The sequence below is a fragment of the Calypte anna genome, chromosome 14 (assembly GCF_003957555.1).
Source record: "Calypte anna isolate BGI_N300 chromosome 14, bCalAnn1_v1.p, whole genome shotgun sequence".
NCBI classification, from domain to species: domain Eukaryota; kingdom Metazoa; phylum Chordata; class Aves; order Apodiformes; family Trochilidae; genus Calypte; species Calypte anna.
This window is the reverse complement of record NC_044260.1, coordinates 15,428,624-15,449,340: the sequence shown is the minus strand read 5'-3', so window position 1 is coordinate 15,449,340 and position 20,717 is coordinate 15,428,624. Positions and strand designations below refer to the sequence as shown.

Here is a 20,717-nt window from a genome sequence, read left to right as displayed (position 1 = left end):
CGGGTCCTGCTCCCCACAGGCCACGTGGCGGGGCTGTCTTGCTGCCTGAGGGCGGTGGGGTCCGGCTCCACCTGTGCGGGGAGGGGGGGACCCCCGGGGCCTCCTGGCTGTCACCTCCCGGCCCCTGCGGCTGAGCAGCCAGATGAGCACCCATGGGGTGAGGGGGAATGACTTTGAACTGGAAGAGGGGAGATTGAGGCTGTATATTAGGAGGAAATTCTTAGCTGTGAGGATGCTGAGCCACTGGCCCAGGTTGCCCCATCCCTGGCAGTGTTGAAGGCCTCAGGTTGGATGGGGCTTGGAGCAACCGAGGTTGGTGGGAGGTGTCCCTGACCATGGCAGGGGTGGTACTGGAGGAGCTTTGTCCCTCCCATCCCAAACCAGTCTGGGGTTCCACATGGGCCTCTGAAAATGCCAGTGCCTGAAATACTTTCTCCAGGTGCCTACTGGAGGGATGGTTCCACTCTCAGAGCTGCTCTGCCTGCTCCAGGAGGAAGCTCAGGGCCTCAGGACGCCACAAGTCACAGCACCGAGCTTCACTGGCAGAAAACAAGGTGGTTTCTTCTGTGGCACTGACTGCCAGCATATCCTGGGCATCCTGACCCTTTCCTGGCACTCTCAAGTGCTGCTGCTGATCCTCTGCCTCCTGGGACAGACCACAGCACGTTCCCAACGCCATTCCCAGGAGGAACAGGGCTGCTGGGCCCTCCCTCACCATGCCTGAGATGCCCCTGGGGTACTGGGTGGGAGTCACTGCTGGGGCCAGAACCACGGGTGTGACAAGTGCCACGCTGCATCCTTGCCCCTGCTGGCTTGAACCCAAACTGCAGCTCATCCCTGCCCACTGGTAGTGAGAGCATTTGTAACCTTGGATTCCTCTGTGCATTTGCATCCATCACATGCTGCTTTTTGCTAATTGCAAAATCCTTAGGGTGAGTAAGGATACTTACTAAGGATACTTACGGTAAGGTAAATAAGTTCAGTCTGCTAATTGCTAGCTGTAAGGTTTGTCTAAGTAAATGTGGGTTTTAAGGATACATATTTGAGATCCTTTAACATTTCCCTTTCAAGACTTGTTGGTTCTCCTCCAGGCAGCTCTTGGGCAGGTTTTGTTGCTTTCTGGATAGCAGGGAGCCAGCTGCTTTATCACACAGGACTTGAGTGACCAAGTTTGCACCAAGAAAATCATTAGAGGTCAATTTCTGGGGGTCCAGGGCATGGCTTTGCCCCAGGGAGAGTGTCCCTGTTTGTTCCAACACAGCTCTGTTGCTGTCTTTATTATTCTGTTAGTAGAAAAGCATTTTAGGATGAATTCTGTAAGCTGTGCATCACCCCCATAACCTGCCCCCCACCCCTTCCCTTCAAGTACTGTTAAAAATTAATAACAACAATATAAGTAAAAGCTAACACATTTATTGCCAAGACTAGGTGACCTCTTCCATGCTATTCCCACTTCTCTATGGGCTTCTTGGGGCAGTGGCTGAGGGTCAGCCCTGTTGCCCAAATTATCCCAGTTTTACATGAAGTAATTTCTCCCCCCTCTTGAGTATCTTTTTCAGGTTTTCACCAGCAAAAGCTCGTATTACCTGGGCATCAACAAAGCTATTGTAACTTCAGCATTTCTCTACCTCCTGCCTCAATTTCCTCTCCCCTCCCCAAACTGGATTTTTTTCTCATTTTTAGTTGTTACTATTTTTTCATCTCCTTTCCCCAGCATCACTTCATGTGGCTTTCATACCAGTTGCATCTCTGCTTGGCCAAAGCCTTGCCACAAACTTCAGTGATGCCGCTGGAGGATCTCAGAGCTGCAAAAATAGCTTTTTTCACCCTGTAATAATTCTTTTTTTTCTTTCTTTTTCTCCTCTGAGCATCCCTCAATGTTGATTTTTTGGGGAGTGTCATTGATGATTTCAATACTTCTTACCCAACTGGTGTTTTCTCCCCAGAGGCTTGTTCTGATCCCAAACACTGCACCCCATGCACACCCTGCAGCCCCTTTATTATATATATATATTAGCATGCAAATGAGGATGGGGCAGAGAGGGTGGGGGTGATGCCCCAGCCCCCAGCTCAGAAGTCTGTGGCTTCCTTCTGGCAGATCCACTGCAGTCCCACATCACAGCTGCTGGAGCTGATCTTGTCCCCCCGCAGTGCCCCGCAGGCTCTGCCGCCTCCATCCCAGGGGCTCAGTGGGAACCTGGCATGAAGGAGAGAGACCCGTCTCATGGCACAAGGGTCCCTGGGGTGATAGTGGGGGTCCCCACCCTGACCACCCTTGCCCACACTCACTGGTTCTGGTCCAGGCAGGAACCATTCAGCCAGGTCCAGCCCTGCTGGGCAGAGGGGAAGGAGAGACCGATCCAGAAGTAGCGGGTGGGTTTCTGGAAGATTTCATTTAGGAATCAGGAACTGGTTGAAAGGAAGGAGTCAGAGAGTTGTAGTCAATGGGGCAGAATCTGGTTGGAGGTGTGTGACTAGTGGAGTCCCTCAGGGGTCGGTACTGGGACCGGTGTTGTTCAATATCTTCATCAACGACTTGGATGAGGGTATAGAGTGTACCCTCAGCAAGTTTGCTGATGACACTAAGCTGGGAGGAGTGGCTGACACACCGGAAGGCCGTGCTGCCATTCAGAGAGACTTAGACAGGCTGGAGAGTTGGGCAGAGAGAAACATGATGAAGTTCAACAAGGGGAAGTGTAGAGTTTTGCATTTGGGGAAGAACAACACAATGTCCCAGTATAGGTTGGGGGCTGACCTGCTGGAGAGCAGTGTAGGTGAAAGAGACCTGGGGGTCCTGGTAGACAAGAGGATGACCATGAGCCAGCAATGTGCCCTTGTGGCCAAGAAGGCCAATGGCATCCTGGGGTGCATTAGAAAGGGTGTGGTTAGTAGGTCAAGAGAGGTTCTCCTCCCCCTCTATTCTGCATTGGTGAGGCCGCACCTGGAGTATTGTGTCCAGTTCTGGGCCCCTCAGTTCAAGAAGGACAGGGAAGTGCTTGAAAGAGTCCAGCGCAGAGCTACTAAGATGATTAAGGGAGTGGAACATCTCCCTTATGAGGAAAGGCTGAGGGAGCTGGGTCTCTTTAGTTTGGAGAAAAGGAGACTGAGGGGTGACCTCATCAATGTTTTCAAATATGTAAGGGGTGAGTGTCAGGGAGATGGAGTTGGGCTTTTCTCAGTGATGACCAGTGATAGGACAAGGGGTAATGGGTGTAAATTGGAGCACAGGAGGTTCAAGTTGAATATTCGAAAAAATTTTTTTACTGTAAGGGTGACAGAGCCCTGGAACAGGCTGCCCAGGGGGGTCGTGGAGTCTCCTTCACTGGAGACATTCAAAACCCGCTTGGACACGTTCCTGCACGATGTACTCTAGGTGGCCCTGCTCTGGCAGGGGGGGTTGGACTAGATGATCTTTCGAGGTCCCTTCTAACCCCTAGGATTCTATGATTCTATGAAATCCTGTATGGGAGAGATGGGGGAGGAAAGGGAGATGGTGACACTGTGTGGCACACACACTCACCCCAGAGCAGGCTTCAGCCTGTCCCTGGTGCTCCCCAAGCTCCAGCAAAGGCACCCCAGAAGCTTGGGCTCCGGGGTTGGTGCTGACTCCCCATTTCTGGTCACCCCCTTAACCCTGCCTCAGGTGCCACCAGCCCCTTGGGTGCAAACCCAGGACCAGTCCCACATCCTTGGTGCCAGGGGTTCTTCTACCAGCTCATCCTGGTCCTCTGGTATCAGGAGCTCAGCCCCCCAGGCCATGCAGTCCTGCTGGCTCTCTCTCCGGGAGTTCATCCCATCAGAAGCCCAAAGGCACTTGGTCCCCCACAGCCTCCAGTTAGGGGGGCAGAGTTTGCACGCCTCACCTCCTGTGGACAGATAGACAGCCACCCCCAGACTGAGGCACCCCAGCAAAGATGGGGACAGCACAGAGGGATGTTCCCACATGATTAATTTGGGAAGGGGTCCCATTGGGGGGTGAGTTACCTCTTAGGGGGCACAGGATCTTCCGCAGCTCCAGGGAGGCACAAGCCAAACAAGCACGTTCACCAACCTGTGAGGTGTTCCTGCACCCCACCCTCCCCTTGAACTGTCCCCTCTCTGCCACTAGCCATGACACTGCGAGAGAGAGAGGCTCAGCCTGGTCGGGGGCATCATCCCCTGGGGATGGAGGGGGCACCCGGTCCCCTCCCAGTCCCACCCCACTAAAATCCATCAACTCACCACAGACCACAAGGGCCAGCAGTAGGGTGGCCATCAGGGCCCTGAGGAGGTAGCGGGGACAGCAAGGAGCTCCTGCCTGGACACTCACTTGCTGTGGTGCTGATCCCCTCTGCGAGTCTTGCAGGACAAACCCTGTGGTCAGGGGAAAAAGGGGAGGAGGGTCTTGAGAGCATCTGTGCCCTCTCTGCCATCCCCAGAGAGCCCAAAGGAGAGTGTCCTGGGGCAAAACATCTTGGTGAGACACCCCCAAATCCCTGCAGATATTCCTGCACAAAGGGATGACTCCAGTAGCAGGACCTGGGAGACCCACAGATCCCTCTGCTCCCTCTTTTGGGGTCACAGCTGTGAACTGTTGCTCAGCACAGAGAGGATGGCAACCAGCCAGGGTGTCTGAAGAGCCACAACCCCCAGAAAAGACCCCCAGACCTTCCTCCCTTGCTCTGTGCCTCAGTTTCCTCAGCTTGAGCAGCTCCTGTAAACATCATCCCGCTTTTGAAGCCACACCAGTCACCACCATGCTATATTTCCCCTCTCCCCTTCTAAATTTTGTGGGGAGATCCCCTATACCTGTATTCCAGAGGGGACCTGGGCTCCCTGCAGCACTCCGCTTCTCCAGCATCATGTACCCTTCCTCGTCCTCCATGTCATGAAAGAACAAGGAGGGCACAGGGCTGGGAACACAGAGGAGGGGACAGAAAACCCAACCACTGATAACCACAGGGGCTGTGACATCAAGGTGCAAACTGGCAAGGAGCTTCCTGCCAAGGTTACAGCTAAAATAGCCCCAAAACTGCCTAGGACAGCAGCCCTGATGCCTAAGGGAAGGGCACAGGGGGAGCTTGCTCTCCAGAGACACCTTTGTACTCTTGGGGCTCTCAGGGGCCCCCAAATCCTGACTCCCTCTCAAGAAGGTTCTGCTGTAGAAGCCCCAGAAACCACTGGGAGCAGCTGAGGGTGCCAGGAATGAACTCAACCAGGAGGGTGGGTGAACAAACTTCTCTGTGTCCCCTGCCAAGGCACTCCCCTGAAGGTCCCAGAACTGACCCCAGGACTGGAGGTGCAGACTCACCAGTGCCCACCACAGGGGGATGGTCCCTGTCCTACTCCTGCTGGCCATACCAGTGCTGGTACAAATGGCTTCTGCTGAGTGGCATCCTGGGGAAATCAGACACCAGTGGCACAGACCACTGTGTCAGGCCAGACTCATACCCCTCAATGGATGAGTGGCCCAAGGCCAGGAAAGCCCCACAGGCAGAAGCCCCAGGCTGAGAGCAGGCCCTAGGGAAAGCAGGAATGGCAAGGACTGGAACAGCACAGGGACCCAGCCCTGCCCGAGGGACAGACCTGACTGGTTCTGCTGCCCATTCCCTGCACAACCCCTCTGCCAGGGGCCCCTCAGCCTCAAGGAGCAGCTGAAGCACCTTCCCTTCCTCTCCCCTGTCTTAAACTCCGAGGGCAGCTTGAAGGCTGTCAGAACCTCCTGCCAAGTGGCAAGGACAACTGCACCAGAGCAGGACTGGATAAGTCACTGGGGTTCTTAGGCAGCAGCTGCACCCACATTAAGTGTCTTGGTTGGGGACTGCTCTGGGGACAGAGTTGATGGTGCGAAGGTTCAGGCTCTGGGGTGGGGTGTGGGGTTGTCTGGCTCAGCACCACTGGCCCAGGACAAGCGTTATAAAACCCCTGCAGCCTCATTCCCCCAGGGCAGCCTCAGGCCTCCCTCTGGCTCCACTGAAGTTCCATCCTAGCCAAAGTAGAAGTTCAGCAGGAAGGACAGGAATGCTGCCTGGGGCAGAGGCAAGGTCATCTCCACTGCCTTCACCTCCTTGAGACTGCACAAACCAGGGCTGCATTTTATACATCCTCCAGGCTGGCTGGTTTTGACAAGCACATTCAGATTCCTGCCTTCAAGGGCCACAGGAGAAACCAAAACCAGTTTCTACTTTTATTGTTACAGTTTAATACAGTCTTGACAGAGCAGAAGCAGCAGGAGCCAACATGCAAAGCATTTAAAGTCAGAGGGGCTCAAGAAAGATCACCAACAGCCCAACTCATGGTACTGCTCTGTCACAACAGGCAGCAAATTCATCTCTAGGAGACCCCTTCCCTTTGTGCTGCCTTTTGTTGCGCCCAGCAGGGCGAGGAGATCATCACAGACACCCAACCAACACCCAGCAGTGAAGAGGAGAGGGCTGGCCTTTGATTTTATCTCTTGATAATCAAGTCCCTTGTTTGTCTGGAGACGGCCTTGTACCCTTTGAAACTGGAATTTTGCACTCAAAACCATGTCTCTGCCAAGAGTCTGCAGAGAAAAGGGATCCTGCAGGGAGAGGTGATTGGCTTTAACAGTCAGCCACCAGACAAAGCTCAGGTATTTGGCTGCACTTGCACTTGGTTTCACAGAGCTGGGACCTCTTGGAGTCCCCAGGCCTTTCCATGCGTAGGATGGATGTTTAGGCTAAAGATTTCCAATGACCCAAGAGAAACCTTCACAAACTAGTAACCATGGCCATCCCCAGGGAGAAGGAGGTGCCACAGCCCTGGCAGGCAGCAGAGCAAAACTCCACCTGACTCCCTCATAGCAGGCTGGTCTGCAGAAACATTATGTCCTTCTGCACCTCTTCCTTTGGCAGGCCTCTGCCTCTGAGCCACAGGAGCTGTCCGAGTCACTTCCTGATGATGAGGAGGTGGAGGAAGGCTTTGAGGTGCTATAGTTCATGCTCAAGACCCACCCCAGTTTGTTGTGCAGCACCTGCTTGAGTCCCGGGGGCAAGGGCAGCACCTCCAGGGTGTCCACGTATCCGGGCAGGAGCTGGCGCAGGCGGTAGCAGCAGAGGTACTGCAGGGAGGTGCAGCTGGCGCAGGAGCGGATCACCTTCATGCTGCTCTTGGCAGCTGTCGAGCACACCATAGGGTAAAACTTCTTGTTCTGCAGCTTGGTGGCTGCAACCCCTGCCAAGGGACAGCACCAGGAGGTTCACATTAGTTCTGGCAAGGTGACCCCACTCCTCCCACCCACCCTGAGCCTGTTAACTACACAACTAGGGGAGGTTACCTGGAAAACAGCTTTTTGAAATCCCCATCTTTTAAACAATAACTGTAACCTCCCTCCCACTTGCTTCACTCCTTCATCTTCCACTTCACCAGGGTCTTCTCCAGCAGCCCTGCTGCAGCCAGGCTCCACATTGAGCTGGGCTGGGCTGCCCCCCTTCCCCATCCTTCTGCCTGTGGCTGCCAGGACTCTTACCAATGCACTTGCGGTTCTTGAAGAAAGTGAGTGTCCCATGCCATGTGTCCAAGTGCACCCCAATGATGGAGCCTTGGCCAAACCTCGAGGAGAAGTTTGTTTTGTCTCCCTTGTGATGCAGTAGCCCTTAAAACAACAAACGGTGTTCAGTAGGAAGTTCTTGAGCTCCACAAGTTCATTCCCTGCAACTTCCCATCAGTGCAGCCTTGCTTGCTGCCTGAAAAATCCCCCTGCCCTCTCTCCCACCTCAGAGTGAGTGATGAAAAGGGTAAGGCTAGGGTTTTGTGCAGGCAGCATCACCAAAACCCCCAATTTGTGATGTGTCCTGGCTGTCCCAGTGCCTGGTGTACCGGTTCTAAGAGGTCTGCAAAACACCTTTTTGGCCTCAATCCCACCCAGACTCTTCATTTCTCAGGCCCTTGTAACAACACTTCTGGCCACTGCTGTCCCCCAGCCCTCTGCCACTGCCCTACTGGAGCCACCTGTGTAGGAGAGTCCCCAGCTGTCCTCATCCCTGCCCAGCAGGCTGCAGAAGGTGTGGCGGTACTTGTCCAAGTTGACATCTGATGTCCCAATTCCCACCATCTGTGAGGCAAGGCCAGGAAGAAGAACAAAAGCTCAGTGTCTTAACAAGAGACAAAGCACAACCCAGACTCCACCTCCGGCTCTCCCCTCCTTTGCCTGGTCCAAAACACCCAGAGGTTCTGGTGCGATCAAGTCAGAGGTTTCAGGCTGGGGTTGAAGGCTCCCAGCTTCAATTTCCCTTCCTAAGTGAGGAGGCTCAGCTGAACTGCTGGAGAAACTTGCTGTCCTGCTCACAGAACCCCAGACTGGTTTGTGGTGGAAGAGCCCTTAAAGCTCCTCCAGTGCCACCCCCTGCCATGGGCAGGGACACTTCCCACCAGCCCAGGTTGCTCCAAGCCCCATTCAGCCTAGGGCCTTCAACACTGCCAGGGATGGGGCAGCCACAGCTTCTTGGGGCAACCTGGGCCAGGGGCTCAGAACCCCCACAACAAAGAATTTCTTCCTAACATCTGACCTAAACCTCTCCTCTTCCAGCTTAAAACCATTCCCCCTGGTCCCATCCCTCCCCTTGTCCCAAGTCCCTCCCCAGCTTTCCTGGAGCCCCTTCAGGCACTGGAAGGTGCTCTAAGGTCTCCCCACTGCAGCCTTCTCTTCTCCAGGATGAACAACCCCGATTCTCTCCCCGTGGCTCCAGAACAGAGCTGCTGCTCCAGCCCTCCGATCATTTTTGTGGCCTCCTCTGGACTTGCTCAAGTTAGTCCATGTCCTTACATTTATGACCCCAGAGCTGGACACAGTACGTCAGCCACAAGGTACACAAGGCACACTCAGTCCCACTGTCCATGCCCTCAGCAGAGATGTTAAATAACACTGGTCCTGGCATGGACCCCTGAGGGACCCCATTCATCACTGGACTCCACTGGGACATCAAGCCATTGACTGCAGCTGACCACCCAGCCAGTTCCTTATCCACTAGGTTCTGCATGCAGCAAGTGCATGTCTCTCCATCTTGAGACCAGAATGCAGTGTGGGACAATGCCAAATGCTCTGCACAATTCCAGGAAGATGACATATTCCCATATTCACCAACCCACCATTAATGGCCAAGTCTGTCAGGCAGGATTTGCCCTTGGTGAAGCCATGATGGCTGCCACCAATCACTTCCTTCCAGGAGGAAGGGTCCTCCATGATCTTGCTGGGCACAGAGGCAGACTGCCTCTTATGGCCTGTCATTCCCCGAGTCTTCTTTTTTTTAATCCCTTTTTAAAAATGGGGGTTCTCTTTTTTTCCCCTTTGTCAGTCACTGGGAACTTCACCTAACCACAACTTTTCAAATACGATGGAGTGGCTTAGCAACACCATCCACCAGTTCCCTCAGGACCTGTGGACGTACCTCATCAGGCCCAATGGACTTGTACACCTTTGGGTTCCTTAGATGGCCTCAAACCTGATCTTCTCCTGCAGTGGGTGGTTCTTCCTTCTCCCAGTCCCTGCTCAGAGAACACTGGATGTTTCTGCATGCCCAGAAGTGACTCTGCCCCACCTACCATGTCTGTGCCGTAGACTGGGGAAGTCATCTTGATCTCCCAGAAGTGCTGCCCCTCTGCCAGTTCTTTGTTGCCCCGGATGGCAGCAGTGCCACAGCTGTACTCCATGTGGAAGTTCACCTTGCGGTTGTCACAGGTCAGCAGCGTGGCTGTCGATTTATTCAGGTCATCCCACACCCAGTCAAAATCTGGTTTGGAAGGACAGACAGAACAAAGATGGGCAGAGGCCCTCAGAAACCCAGCCCCAGGCCGTGACCCAGGCTGATGTTTGCTTTGAAGGCCTGCTAGGGGGCTTCTTTATAATTTTTTTACTGTTTAAGGGGGTCAACCCTAAGCTGTGCACACTGTGGAGTTGTTTGAGGTCTGAACTATTCTTCAGTGTCCCACCAGGGAGGGCTCAGTGCTCTGACCCCAAAGTTGTTAGCATTAACCAATTCTCTAACATGAGCCACAGAGATGCTGTGGTCATCTCCATGCTTGGTGACTCCCAAAACTCCACGGCATAAGGCCCTGAGCACCCAGATCTACCCTGAGCATCCCAAGATCTACCTTGGGATCAAGGCACTCTTTGGGCTGGAGTAGGACTACCAGCCTCCCCAGGTCACCATTAACCAGCTCCCATTTTGGCCAGCACAAGGCTCCGTGGGCCCAGCTGGAGCCTCTTTCCCTCTTGCCCTTCCTGCAGGCTCAAGGCTCTCTCAGCCAGCCCAAGCCAGCCCCTGGGGCTGAAAGCAGATCCCCAGAGATGTCACCACACTCAGCATTTAGCCCCTGAAAAAGAATCATAGGAGGAGGCCAATCTCCTTTCAGTGGTGCCCACTACTAGGACAAGGATTAATGGGTTGAAGCTAAAACATAGGAAGTTCCACCTCAACGTGAGGAGAAACTTCTTGGCTATGAGGGTGAGGGAGCCCTCGCCCAGGCTGCCCAGAGGGGCTGTGGAGTCTCCTTCTCTGAAAACCTTCCAGACCCACCTGGATATGTTCCTGTGTGGGCTGCCCTAGGTGATTCTGCCTTGGCAGGGGGATTGGACTGGATGATCTCCAGAGGTCCCTTCCAACCCCCGACATTCTGTGATTCCATGAATCACACAATTCTGAGAAACCTCCTGTGCTTGTCTTCTCCTTACAGGCCACACAGAGGTGCAAATAAAGGAGCTGGGACAGATCAGGGCACCCAGGGACAGAAGAAGGATCTGTCAAGGTGCCAGTGCACCCACCACACCCCCACCAAAAGTCCCCGGGGAGCCCTTGGGGAGCCCCATGTCCTTACACTCATCCTCCTCGCCACACTGACAGTCCTGGAGACGGTGGAGGGCATGCAGGCTGGAACAGTAGGGTGCCTGGTTCTGGTTCTGGCAGTTGCAGTAGGACTCCCCAGTGACAGGGATGGCACTGGGGATGGAGGGAGAGAGGGAGGAGAATTCTGGCTCCGAATCAGAGTCGCTGTGCTGAAGGGGAGGGGAGAGGAGAGGGAGGGTCACTACTCCATGTCTCCAGGTCAGACATTAGGAAGAAATTTTTTGCTGTGAGGGTGCTGAGCCCAGGTTGTCCCGAGAAGCTGTGGCTGCCCCATCGCTGGCAGTGTTGAAGGCTCCAGGTTGGATGGGGCTTGGAGCAACCTGGGCTGGTGGGAGGTGTCCCTGCCCTTGGCAGGCAGTGGCACCGAAGAAGCTTTAAGGTCCCTTTCCAAATGATTCTATTTCCCCAAGCTCGGGCTGGCAGACAGGGCTGTGGGGAGTTTCTGGTGGCTGTAGAGCTGCACAGGGGATGTCCATGGGCACATGCCATGAGGAGGTGAGGGGCTGTGCCAGCTCAATTCCTCAGCTTTGGGACCTGGCAAACAGCTGCTTCTCTGCACTGGGTATGATGCAGATGTTCTGTGCCTTCCAGCAGTGAGGAGCTGCCACAGCAGACAAGCAGCTCCTTGGCACAACCAACAAGAAGACAGGGAGCTTTGGAAAACAACTGAGTCTGCTAAGGAGTGGCTGAGGGAGCTGGGGGTGTTGAGCCTGGAACACAGGAGGCTGAGGGGAGACCTTCTGGCTCTCTGCAACCCCCTGAGAGGAGGTTGGAGCCACGGGGGTTGGGCTCTGCTCCCAAGGAACAACTGATGGGACAAGCAGAAACAGCCCCAAGTTGTGCAAGTTAGACTGGAGCTTGGGAAAAATTTCTCCCTGGAAAGGGTTGTCAGGCCCTGGCCCAGGTGGAGTCCCCAACCCTGGAGGGGTTTCAGCACCCTGTAGATGTGGTGCTGAGGGTCACCGTGCCAGTGGTGTCCTTGGCAGTGCTGAGTGAACAGTTGGGACACGATGATCTTAGAGGTCTTTTCCAGCCTTAATGATTCAGTGGCCAGGGAGCAGATTGGGAGCAGCTTAGCTTTCCCTGCCTTGGGAAGGGGCTGGCAGCCCCATGGCACCTTTTATCAAAGCCTCCTCTGATTTTGCCCAGTTCCACATGGAAGCCCTCACTGAAGCACCTCCAGCAAGCTCCTGTTCTCCCCGAGCCCGTGTCACCCCAGATCCCCCCCGAGGCCCCCAGCCCAAGCAGCTTACCTGTCCATCCGAGTCATAGCCCCAGCCACGGCTACCAGTGGCCAAGGTGACCGCCCGGGTGTCGGCCTCGCGCCTCACCCCACTGAGGACAAAGTGCCAGGCCCTGCTGCTCCGTGGGCGCCGTGCCATGCTGCTGCTCCTGGACAGGTAGGCTGGGGGGGAAAGGAAGGCAGAGGGAGTCACAGACAGCAGCCACCTCCACCCCACCCCTCACCAGATTCTGCCTCCCCCCACCCCATCCATCACCACAGCCCCCACACCCCATAAAGGGATCAGAGAGGTGCTGCACCAGAAGGGGAGAAAGTGACACCAAACAATTCTCTCCTGCATGGCAGGCTCTGCAAAGTTCAGTCTCTTCCTCCAAGCAGAGCCCAAGGGCTAAACTGGCTCTGAAAATTCCTTTCAAGAGCCAGGAGCAGCAACAATGTAGGGATCTAGCATCTGCCCCTTTGGTGCTGGACTGGGGAGCACCAGGAGCAGCAGCCCCCAGGGCATGACCTCCCTGAGCCTGGTCACCTTCCAGCAGCAGCCTGCTCAGCTACTTCCATCACCTTGGCTGAGCTGTGTCTGTCTGTCTGTCTGTCTGTCTGTCTGGAGGGAAGTCTGTTTGTCCACCTCCAAGCAACTGCCTGCTGCAAGAAGACTTTGCTCTCATAGTTTGGGGTGAGGGGAAGGTCTCTTTCCTGCTAACTGAAGGGAAACTGTCCTTTTCCTGGGCCTGTCCCAACTTGCCTCAAGGGCAACAGGCAAAAACCAAGTGTCTGCTTCTGCCTCCTGACCACGATGTTACGAACAAATTTCCGTGGGCTCCTTCTTTAAGGTCCTTTTAACGGACCTTAAAGCTCATCCTGTCCCAACCCCCTGCCATGGTCAGGGACACCTCCCACCAGCCCAAGGTGCTCCAAGCCCCATCCAACCTGGGGCCTTCAACACTGTCAGGGATGGGGCAGCCACAGCTTCTGGGGGCAACATGGGCCAGGGGCTCAGCACCCTCACAGGAAACAATTTTTTCCTAACATCTAAACCTACATCTCCCCTCTTTAAGTTTTAAACCCTTATCCTCTCACTACGATTCGGTGCTCATCTTTGCAGAAACCAATTCCACGCTGCAGATGTGCAGAAGGGTCAGCACCATCCCGCTGCTTGCCCTGCAGAAGCCCTCCCCGCTCCTGCGCCAGAAACTCCTGGAAAAGCAGAAGCCCCGGCTCCCTGGGCAGATGCCTGCCGATGCTTGGAAGAGCTCTAGCACCCCCCCCCCCCACCGAGATCGGGGGACCCCCTTCTCTGTCGTGGCGATAAAGCATGTAACGCCGTGCCGCACTCCCCCTTTTCTGGCCTGGCAAAACCCCCCGGGGCCCAGCACTCCATCTCAGCCCCTCTCCGGCCCGGCAGAGCTCCCCCGCCCGCCCGCCGGGGCTCAGCCGCTCCTGCGCCGGCCCTGACAGCGCTACGGGCCCTGCAGCCCCCCCGCCCCGAGCGGTCCCACTGGCTCCGTACCAACCAGCACCGATCTGGGAAGGGAAACGGCGGCCCCAGGGCGCGCAGCCAGGCCCGGCCCGGCTCGGCCCCGCCCCGCCCTTCGCTCCCTGACGGCACTGCAGCCACGGCCCGACCGACCCCCGCAGCTGAGGCGGCACCGGACCAGACCAGGCCAAGACGCAGCTCTCGGGTCGCACAGCCCAGCCCCGCCCGGCCCGGCCCGGCCCGACCTCAGACCCCTGGGCGTCGCGTCGCACCTGGACTGGGCCCGCCCCGGGCCGGCCCCACCGCCCCACTCTGACCTCTTTTCCTCTCCCGGGATATAAACAATCCCCCATCGGCCCCGCCTCCACGTAACCATTGGCTGCTCCTTTGCAGTGCCCCTTCACTATTGGCTTATCGCCACGTCGCTCACAGCCAAGGGTGGGAGGAGGGAGGACATGGTGCCGAAAAATCGGCAGCACAATGGTGATATTGCGCGTCAATCATCAGGGAGCCGCGCCATTGGGTGACTTCAGCCGAGAGAAAACCCCGGGCCCATTGGCTGGCGGAGTAAGAGACGGAGTGGGTGATTAGCTGCGGAGCTCTCGGAGGGGTGGGTTCAGTGGGAGAGCGCGGGTTTCGGTTGGTGGAAGGGCTTGTCAGTCCGCGGGGGCGGGGCTTTAACCCAGCGGAAGCGGGTGGCAACATGGAGGAGGCTGCTGAGGGTGAGTGGTGGTGGGGCCAGAACCGGTCTGGTGCAGGGGGGGGGGAGGATCCTGGGATGGTCCCCAGGGTGACCAAGCCTCGCGAAGAGCCTCATTCCGCCTCTCAAGGCCGGTCCCCATAGGATGACCAGGGCTGGGCCCGGCTTCTGCCTGGCTCCGGGGTGGGAGCCCCCGGCGCAGCCCCCGGCGCGGCGGGTCTGGACTCCGCGGGGCGGCGCCGAGCCTTACTGGAGTCCCGGGCCTCGTTCCCGCTGCCGGGAGCGCCGAGGAACCGGGGCCCGGGAGCAGCTCGCTGCGGGGCTCCATTTCCCTCCCTCCCCGGCCTCTCTGCTTCCCCCCGGTCCCCGTTACCGTCGGTGGAGGTTCGGATGAGGTCCGCCATGGTGCGTACGGGCTCCATGCTGCCGGTCCCACTGTGGTCTGGAGGCTCCGGGGGCGGACCGGGTCTGGGTCGGTGAGTCAGCGGCCGGTGGTGATGGGCAGCTGGGGAACGCGGGCCGGGGCAGGTGTTTGTTCGGCTGCGGCCGCAGCACCCGGTCCGATCCTGCGCGTTCCCCGCTCTGCGTCGAGAGGTCGAGGCGGCTGGGGCCGCAGCACAGCCCCGAGCGGTTGTGCCAATAGGGCGAGGAGCGGGAGGAAGGCGGGAGAGCAGCGTGGGGCCGCGGAGAGGCACCGGCGTGGCGGGCAGGAAGGAAACGCCAAGGGGCTGAGCTCACCGGCAGCTCCCTGGAGGGCTCAGCCGAGAGTGGGACTGGCCCGGGGAGGTTTTGCTTTGCTGACGGTTGCATCAGGACAAAACTTCTATTGCCTGTGGAGTGTTGGCTGCCGTGGCTCTTGGTGTCCGTTTTCTGATGGCCATCCACCTCTTGGCTCCCTCTCCCTTGAGCTTCCAGCATCCTCGTTGGGGTGGTGACCACTGTCACCCTTGGCAGAGACAGCTCAGGTGCTGCTGCCTTGCATCAGGAGAGACTCCCAGGCCTGGGTGCTGCTCCTGTTGGAGGTTCTGATGCCTTGTTGGTGTTCTCCTTCCTCTCAGAGAGAAGCAACCTGGCTGGGGTGCAGCACATTCTGCTGGTGCTCTCTGGGAAGGGTGGCGTGGGGAAGAGCACCATCTCCACCCAGCTGGCTCTGGCCCTGAGGCACTCTGGGAAGAAGGTGAGAGAAGGTTTTTTTGAGGGGTTGAGCTGTCTTCTCCTTCCCAACCTCCACCTCAGCTGTGTTTTACTCACCCACCTGTGTGGGTGATGTGTAGATCAACTCTGGGAAAATCATAGAATGTCACAGGTTGGGAGGGACCTCCTACTGCAACTGCCAGAACCAGGCACCCTACTGTTCCAGCCTGCATGCCCTCCACCGTCTCCAGGACTGCCAGTGTGGCGAGGAGGATGAGTGTAAGGACATGGGGCTCCCCAGGGGCTCCCTGGGGAGTTTTGGTGGGGGTGTGGTGGGTGCACTGGCACCTTGACAGATCCTTCTTCTGTCCCTGGGTGCCCTGATTCTCAGAATTGCGTGATTCATGGAATCACAGAATGTCGGGGGTTGGAAGGGACCTCTGGAAATCATCCAGTCCAATCCCCCTGCCAAGGCAGAATCACCTAGGGCAGCCCACACAGGAACATATCCAGGTGGGTCTGGAAAGTTTTCAGAGAAGGAGACTCCACAGCCCCTCTGGGCAGCCTGGGCGAGGGCTCCCTCACCCTCATAGCCAAGAAGTTTCTCCTCACATTGAGGTGAAACTTCCTATGTTTTAGCTTCAACCCATTAATCCTTGTCCTAGTAGTGGACACCACTGAAAGGAGATTGGCCTCATTGTCTTGCCCCCCACCCCTCAGATACTGATGGACATTCAGAAGATCTCCTCTCAGCTTTCTTTATTCAAGGCTGAACAGTCCTAGGTCTCTCAGTCTTTCTTCACAGGACAGATGCTCAAGTCCCCTCATCCTCATCTCTCCCTTGGCCTCCCTTCAGTAGATCCCTGTCTCTCAAAACACTGTTTGTGACAGCAGCTCCAGTGGTTTTGTTTGGGTTTTTTTTCTGTGCCTGCTTGCTCCAGTGCAAGTGACCACAGTGATCTCTTCCCTTCCAGCTGATTGACTGCAATGATCTGATCTTTGGCATTGGTTTTGAAGCCCAGGTCCTGAGAAATGGCTTTGTGGTTTGTGGTGTAACCCTGGTCCCCACACTGCCTCTGTGGTGCCAGAGGATGGTGTTACAACAGGGGAAAAGGGAATTGTATGGGCATGGGGCAGGCTGGATTCCCTCAAGGTTGGTTGTCTTTTGGTTTGTTTGGGTTTTTTTAAGGCTCTTTGGAGCCAATACCACTTGAATCTTGATGGATACCTGGGATAAATATAGAATGGCTGAGGTTGGAAGGGACCTTAGAGGTAATCTACTCCAACCTCCATGCCCTGGACAGGGATGCCTCTCATCTACACAATGTTGCTCAAGGCCTATCCAACCTGGCCTTGAACACTTCCAAAATTCCTGGAAACACCCAGAAGATCCTCCTCGGAGGGAAAGTGACCAGGAGGGCGGTTGAATTTTGAAGCAGTTCAAGCTTGCTCTCTCAAATCAGGCTGCTGAGCCACAAGGTCTGCGAGCAGCTGAAATTTGGAAGCTGTCTCCCAGGGAAGAAGCAGGGCCGGGTGCTGCCACCATGCCCAGCCCTGTCTGAGGGCTCTGCCTTGTCACCTGCAGGTGGGGATCCTGGATGTGGACCTGTGTGGCCCCAGCATACCCCGCATGTTCCAGGTGCAGGACAGCGACGTGCACCAGTGCAACAGTGGCTGGGTCCCCGTCTTTGTGGGACAGGACAAGAACATCTCCCTCATGTCCATAGCCTTCCTGCTGGAGAAGCCAGATGATGCCGTGGTGTGGAGGGGACCCAAGAAAAATGGTACAATAAGGTTTTGCTGTTGTTGACCAGCTGCAAATGTGAGGAAGCTTTTGGGAACCCTCCTGGAGGTCCTGCTTGCTCCTGCTGAGGGCCAGGGATCACTGAAGGTCATTTCCTGAAAGCTCCAGTGGGTTCACATCACTCAGAGCATATATTGTGCTGATGGACTGCCCTGCCCTTGTCACCTAGGGTGCCCACAGCTCCCAGAGGGCCCACTGAAACCTGGTGGGTTATTTATTTTTTTTCTTTTCCTGACCTTTTTATTTCTGTAGCTTTGATCAAACAGTTTGTTGCTGATGTGGCTTGGGGTGACCTGGACTTCCTCATTGTGGACACACCACCAGGCACATCAGATGAGCACATCTCCACAGTGGAGGCCTTGAGGCCTTATAAGCCCCTTGGAGCAATCCTGGTCACAACACCTCAGGTAGGGCAGTGAGCTGGAGGTCCTGGGTGGGCTTCTGCCTCTGGGCATGGTTTTTTATATGGAGGGGGGAATATGCACCCCAGGGAGATGGGGGTTAGCACAGATCTGTCCATGGTTGTTTGTTTTACTCATCTGATGCACACTTAGACAGATGGTCACCCCTGACCTCCCCTTCTGTCCCCTGCAGGCCGTGTCTGTGGGAGATGTGAGGCGAGAGTTGACATTCTGCAAGAAGACAGGCTTGAAGGTTCTGGGCATTGTGGAGAACATGAGTGGCTTTGTCTGCCCCCACTGCTCGGTGGGTCTGCTGGCTCTGGTGGCTTCCCCTTGGTGAAGGGGAGGAGGGGGGTTGTAGAATGGGGTGACTAGGATGGAAAGTCTGCAAATGCTGTGAGCTGAGAGGGAGGAGGAGGTGCTGTTTGTTGGTTGTTGTGTCTCTGCTGTCCTGAAGAGAGCTGGGGGAGGGCAGGGCAGGGCAGGGTGGTGCCCTGAGGCTGGCAGGAGGGGAGGTGGCTCTGCTTGCCTGTCTGACGCATGCATGGGCTCTGGGCTTCCTGACTCACAGCCCTGCCTCTTCCTCCCACAGGAGTGCACAAACATCTTCTCCAAAGGGGGAGGTGAGGAGCTGGCCAAACACGCTGGGGTCCCTTTCTTAGGTGAGTGGTGGCTTGAGCAGAGCTCGGGTGAGAGGTGATGTCTGTGGAGTCCTTGAGGGACACAGTGTCATGGGGACAGGCAGCCAAGGCTCTGGTCCTCTGAGTCCCCAGCAGCTGCTCACCAGTGAGGTTTGGCTCTTGCTTTGCTTCTCTGGCATCCCAACAGCTCCAAGCAGGCATCAGGCCTTGCTGGGGTGGTGGCTGTGGTCACTGATGGCTACTGACATTGTGGGGACAGGGCAAGCAAGCCTCAAGTGGTCCAAGAGACATCCTGTAAACAGCCTGGAAGTGTTCCCTGAGAAGCAAGGGAACCCTGGCTTCCAGATTAGGGCAACAGAGTGTCCCTCATGAAGCGCTATGGTAGGGTCCTGGACCTCAAGGGAATGGTTGCTGATAAGAAGTAGCTCCTGGAGATCTCTGAGGGTAGTGGCACCCTCTTTTCTGCTGGAAAAGGACTCTGGCAGGCTGTTTCTTTAACATCCTGTAGTGAAATGAGACAATCAGGTGTTGCTAATTACAAGGTGGGAGGCCTGAACTTGTGTTCAGCCCACCTGTGCCCAATTAGGGCTTACCTCAACTGCGCACGAGCAGCTTTGGCGACTAATCCTGCTCATGCGCAGTTGAGGTAAGCCCTAATTGGGCACAGGTGGGCTTAACACAACTTCAGGCCTCCCACCTTGTAATTAGCAACACCTGATTGTCTTATTTCACTACAACATCCTGATTCCAGGCCTTTGCCTTGCAATGAGCACTCTTCCCCTTTCCTCCTTTCCCCCAGGCTGTGTTCCCCTGGACCCCCAACTCAGCCAGAGCTTGGAAGAAGGCAAAGATTTCATTCAAGAGTTTCCTAAGAGCGCTGCCTTCCCAGCCTTGGCTCACATTGCCCAACAGGTCTTGGATGAGACATGGCAGCAGAGCTCCTGAGGAGGGGATGGAACTGGACTTTTGCTGGCAGAGCCCCTGGCCTGGCATCTTCTGGTTGGGAAAGGGGATGCAGAAGCTCTTAAAAACTGTCTCCTGGGGTCAATAACAGAGGGAGGGCAGAGCACAGTGTTAGTGTCACTCATGGTGATCCAAAAAGGGAAGAACTGCTCCACCCCTTGTGGGTTCTCCAGACTCTCCTGCCCAATGCTGGGGGGCTGTGGCTCTGCCCTGAGGCTGAGGGATTTCTCCATGGACAGCCCTTGTGCTTGGGGACCTTCTTTCCACAGCATCTTGCATGCTGTGGTTGCTTCATCTGGTGTGGCTTCAGCAGCAAACACCATCAGCTGCTCTCCCCTCCCTGAGCCTCAAGCACCTCCATCATCTGTACTGTGGCTCCATGTGCTGTTGCCTTCTCAGTTTTTGGATATTTGCTGTCTTTCTGATATTTTGGATGGAATTTTGGTACTCGGGAGGTGGTGCTGGATGCTCTGATGGGGACCCAAGCCAGGTCACCTTGCTCTGACATCAGGGATCACTGGTGGCTGACAAGGGCACGGCATGTTCTCTGCATGAGATGTCTTTATAAGATCCACCACCTACCTGGGGGCTGCATCCTGCCAGGCTGGAAGCATGAGGCCTTTTTGGTTGGCTGGGGTTTCTCATAACTCAGGAATATTTTTTTAAAGGTCCTAAGCAGTAAACACTTCTTAAAATCCAAGTCTGTGATGTGTTTCTCCAGGGCTTCAGGCCTCCTTGTAACTGTGAGTCCCAGTGTTGCCAGCACCTCATGGCCATCCAGGTAATTCCTGCTTTTGCTCCATTTCCTTGCTAGGGTTCAGTTAAATCTTTCCTCCTGCATTTCAAGATCCATCCAGTCCCTTGTCTCACTGAACACCAGCCCTGACAGTCCTTGGGGGATGATTCTCCATGGCTGTTTTCCACATGTGGGGCTCTTCTGTGTCCCTGGATGGTTCCTGCCTTGTCTCCTGGTCTCTTGGACGTAGAGCTTCTGCTCCTGTGGGACCTGCCCTCCTCTTGCAGCCTTGAGTCAAGCTGGGGAAGCAAACAGAGGTGATGCCCTTCATCTTCCCTCCCTGCCTGCTGGACTCTGTGCCCACAAGCCCTTTACGTGCTCAGGAATTGCCCGGGCAATGCTGGTTTGGGGAGACGAGGCGGAGAAATCTCCAGTTTCTCCTGATCCAAGTGGATTTTAGTTGGAGAGCAGAGCAAGAGAAGCTGCTGTCCCTGCTCCTGCATCCAGCAGGAGCCACCTGACCCGTTTTTTATCCCCCCACGTGCAACTTTCCTGGATGGTGTTTTTTGGGTTTGTTTGTTTTTTGGTTTTTTTTGTCTGACCTTTGCTCATTTATCTGGGATTTGGAGACCTGGGCAGCAGGGCTGGAATCTGACCAGGCTGTTGGCTTCTGTGGCCACCTCTGGCTCCTTCCCTGGGCACATGCCATCCACTGCGGGGTGGGGACACCTCCAGCAGCACCCTGGGGTGCTCCTCACCCCTGCCTCTGTGAGCCTCTGA

The 20,717-nt window shown here is 55.9% G+C and overlaps 2 protein-coding genes across 10 annotated transcripts; one reads left to right on the top strand and one right to left on the bottom strand.

Moving 5' to 3' along the window:
- Positions 1–6,138: 6,138 nt before the first annotated feature.
- Positions 6,139–15,014, bottom strand: SPSB3 (splA/ryanodine receptor domain and SOCS box containing 3). Of its 6 annotated transcripts, none has more exons than XM_030459678.1 (7): positions 14,632–15,014; positions 12,095–12,246; positions 10,813–10,990; positions 9,541–9,728; positions 7,951–8,053; positions 7,469–7,594; positions 6,139–7,173 (listed from the first exon to the last, which is right to left on the bottom strand). In XM_030459678.1, the coding sequence occupies exons 1-7, from the start codon at positions 14,678–14,680 to the stop codon at positions 6,824–6,826; spliced, it is 1,146 nt and encodes a 381-aa protein (XP_030315538.1). In that variant the 5' UTR covers positions 14,681–15,014; the 3' UTR covers positions 6,139–6,823. The 6 variants fall into 6 exon arrangements, with proteins under 6 accessions (XP_030315538.1, XP_030315540.1, XP_030315539.1 ...); XM_030459680.1 differs by lacking the exon at positions 14,632–15,014 and adding an exon at positions 13,876–13,911; XM_030459679.1 differs by lacking the exon at positions 14,632–15,014 and adding an exon at positions 13,831–13,888.
- Positions 14,245–20,649, top strand: NUBP2 (nucleotide binding protein 2). Of its 4 annotated transcripts, none has more exons than XM_030459692.1 (7): positions 14,245–14,280; positions 15,317–15,435; positions 16,978–17,176; positions 17,449–17,603; positions 17,791–17,901; positions 18,190–18,259; positions 20,016–20,649. In XM_030459692.1, exons 1-7 carry the CDS (start codon positions 14,262–14,264, stop codon positions 20,024–20,026), a joined length of 684 nt encoding a protein of 227 aa, XP_030315552.1. In that variant the 5' UTR covers positions 14,245–14,261; the 3' UTR covers positions 20,027–20,649. The 4 variants fall into 4 exon arrangements, with proteins under 4 accessions (XP_030315552.1, XP_030315550.1, XP_030315554.1 ...); XM_030459690.1 differs by lacking the exon at positions 20,016–20,649 and adding an exon at positions 19,038–19,901; XM_030459694.1 differs by lacking the exons at positions 15,317–15,435; positions 20,016–20,649 and adding an exon at positions 19,038–19,901 and having other exon boundaries at positions 14,260–14,280.
- The last annotated feature ends 68 nt before the right edge of the window (positions 20,650–20,717 follow it).

What these genes read in the sequence shown, in the direction of transcription:
- NUBP2 (XM_030459690.1), top strand. An exon ending in TGAGGCACTCTGGGAAGAAG is followed by an intron (nt 15,436 to 16,977) that starts GTGAGAGAAGGT and finishes TGTCACCTGCAG; the next exon opens with GTGGGGATCCTGGATGTGGA. An exon ending in CGCTGGGGTCCCTTTCTTAG is followed by an intron (nt 18,260 to 19,037) that starts GTGAGTGGTGGC and finishes CCTTTCCCCCAG; the next exon opens with GCTGTGTTCCCCTGGACCCC.
- SPSB3 (XM_030459678.1), bottom strand. Translation starts at nt 14,680, where the DNA reads ATGGAGCCCGTACGCACCATGGCGGACCTCATCCGAACCTCCACCGAC. An exon ending in GCTATGACTCGGATGGACAG is followed by an intron (nt 10,991 to 12,094) that starts GTAAGCTGCTTG and finishes CCTCCCCTTCAG; the next exon opens with CACAGCGACTCTGATTCGGA. An exon ending in GTGTGGCGAGGAGGATGAGT is followed by an intron (nt 9,729 to 10,812) that starts GTAAGGACATGG and finishes CTTCCAAACCAG; the next exon opens with ATTTTGACTGGGTGTGGGAT.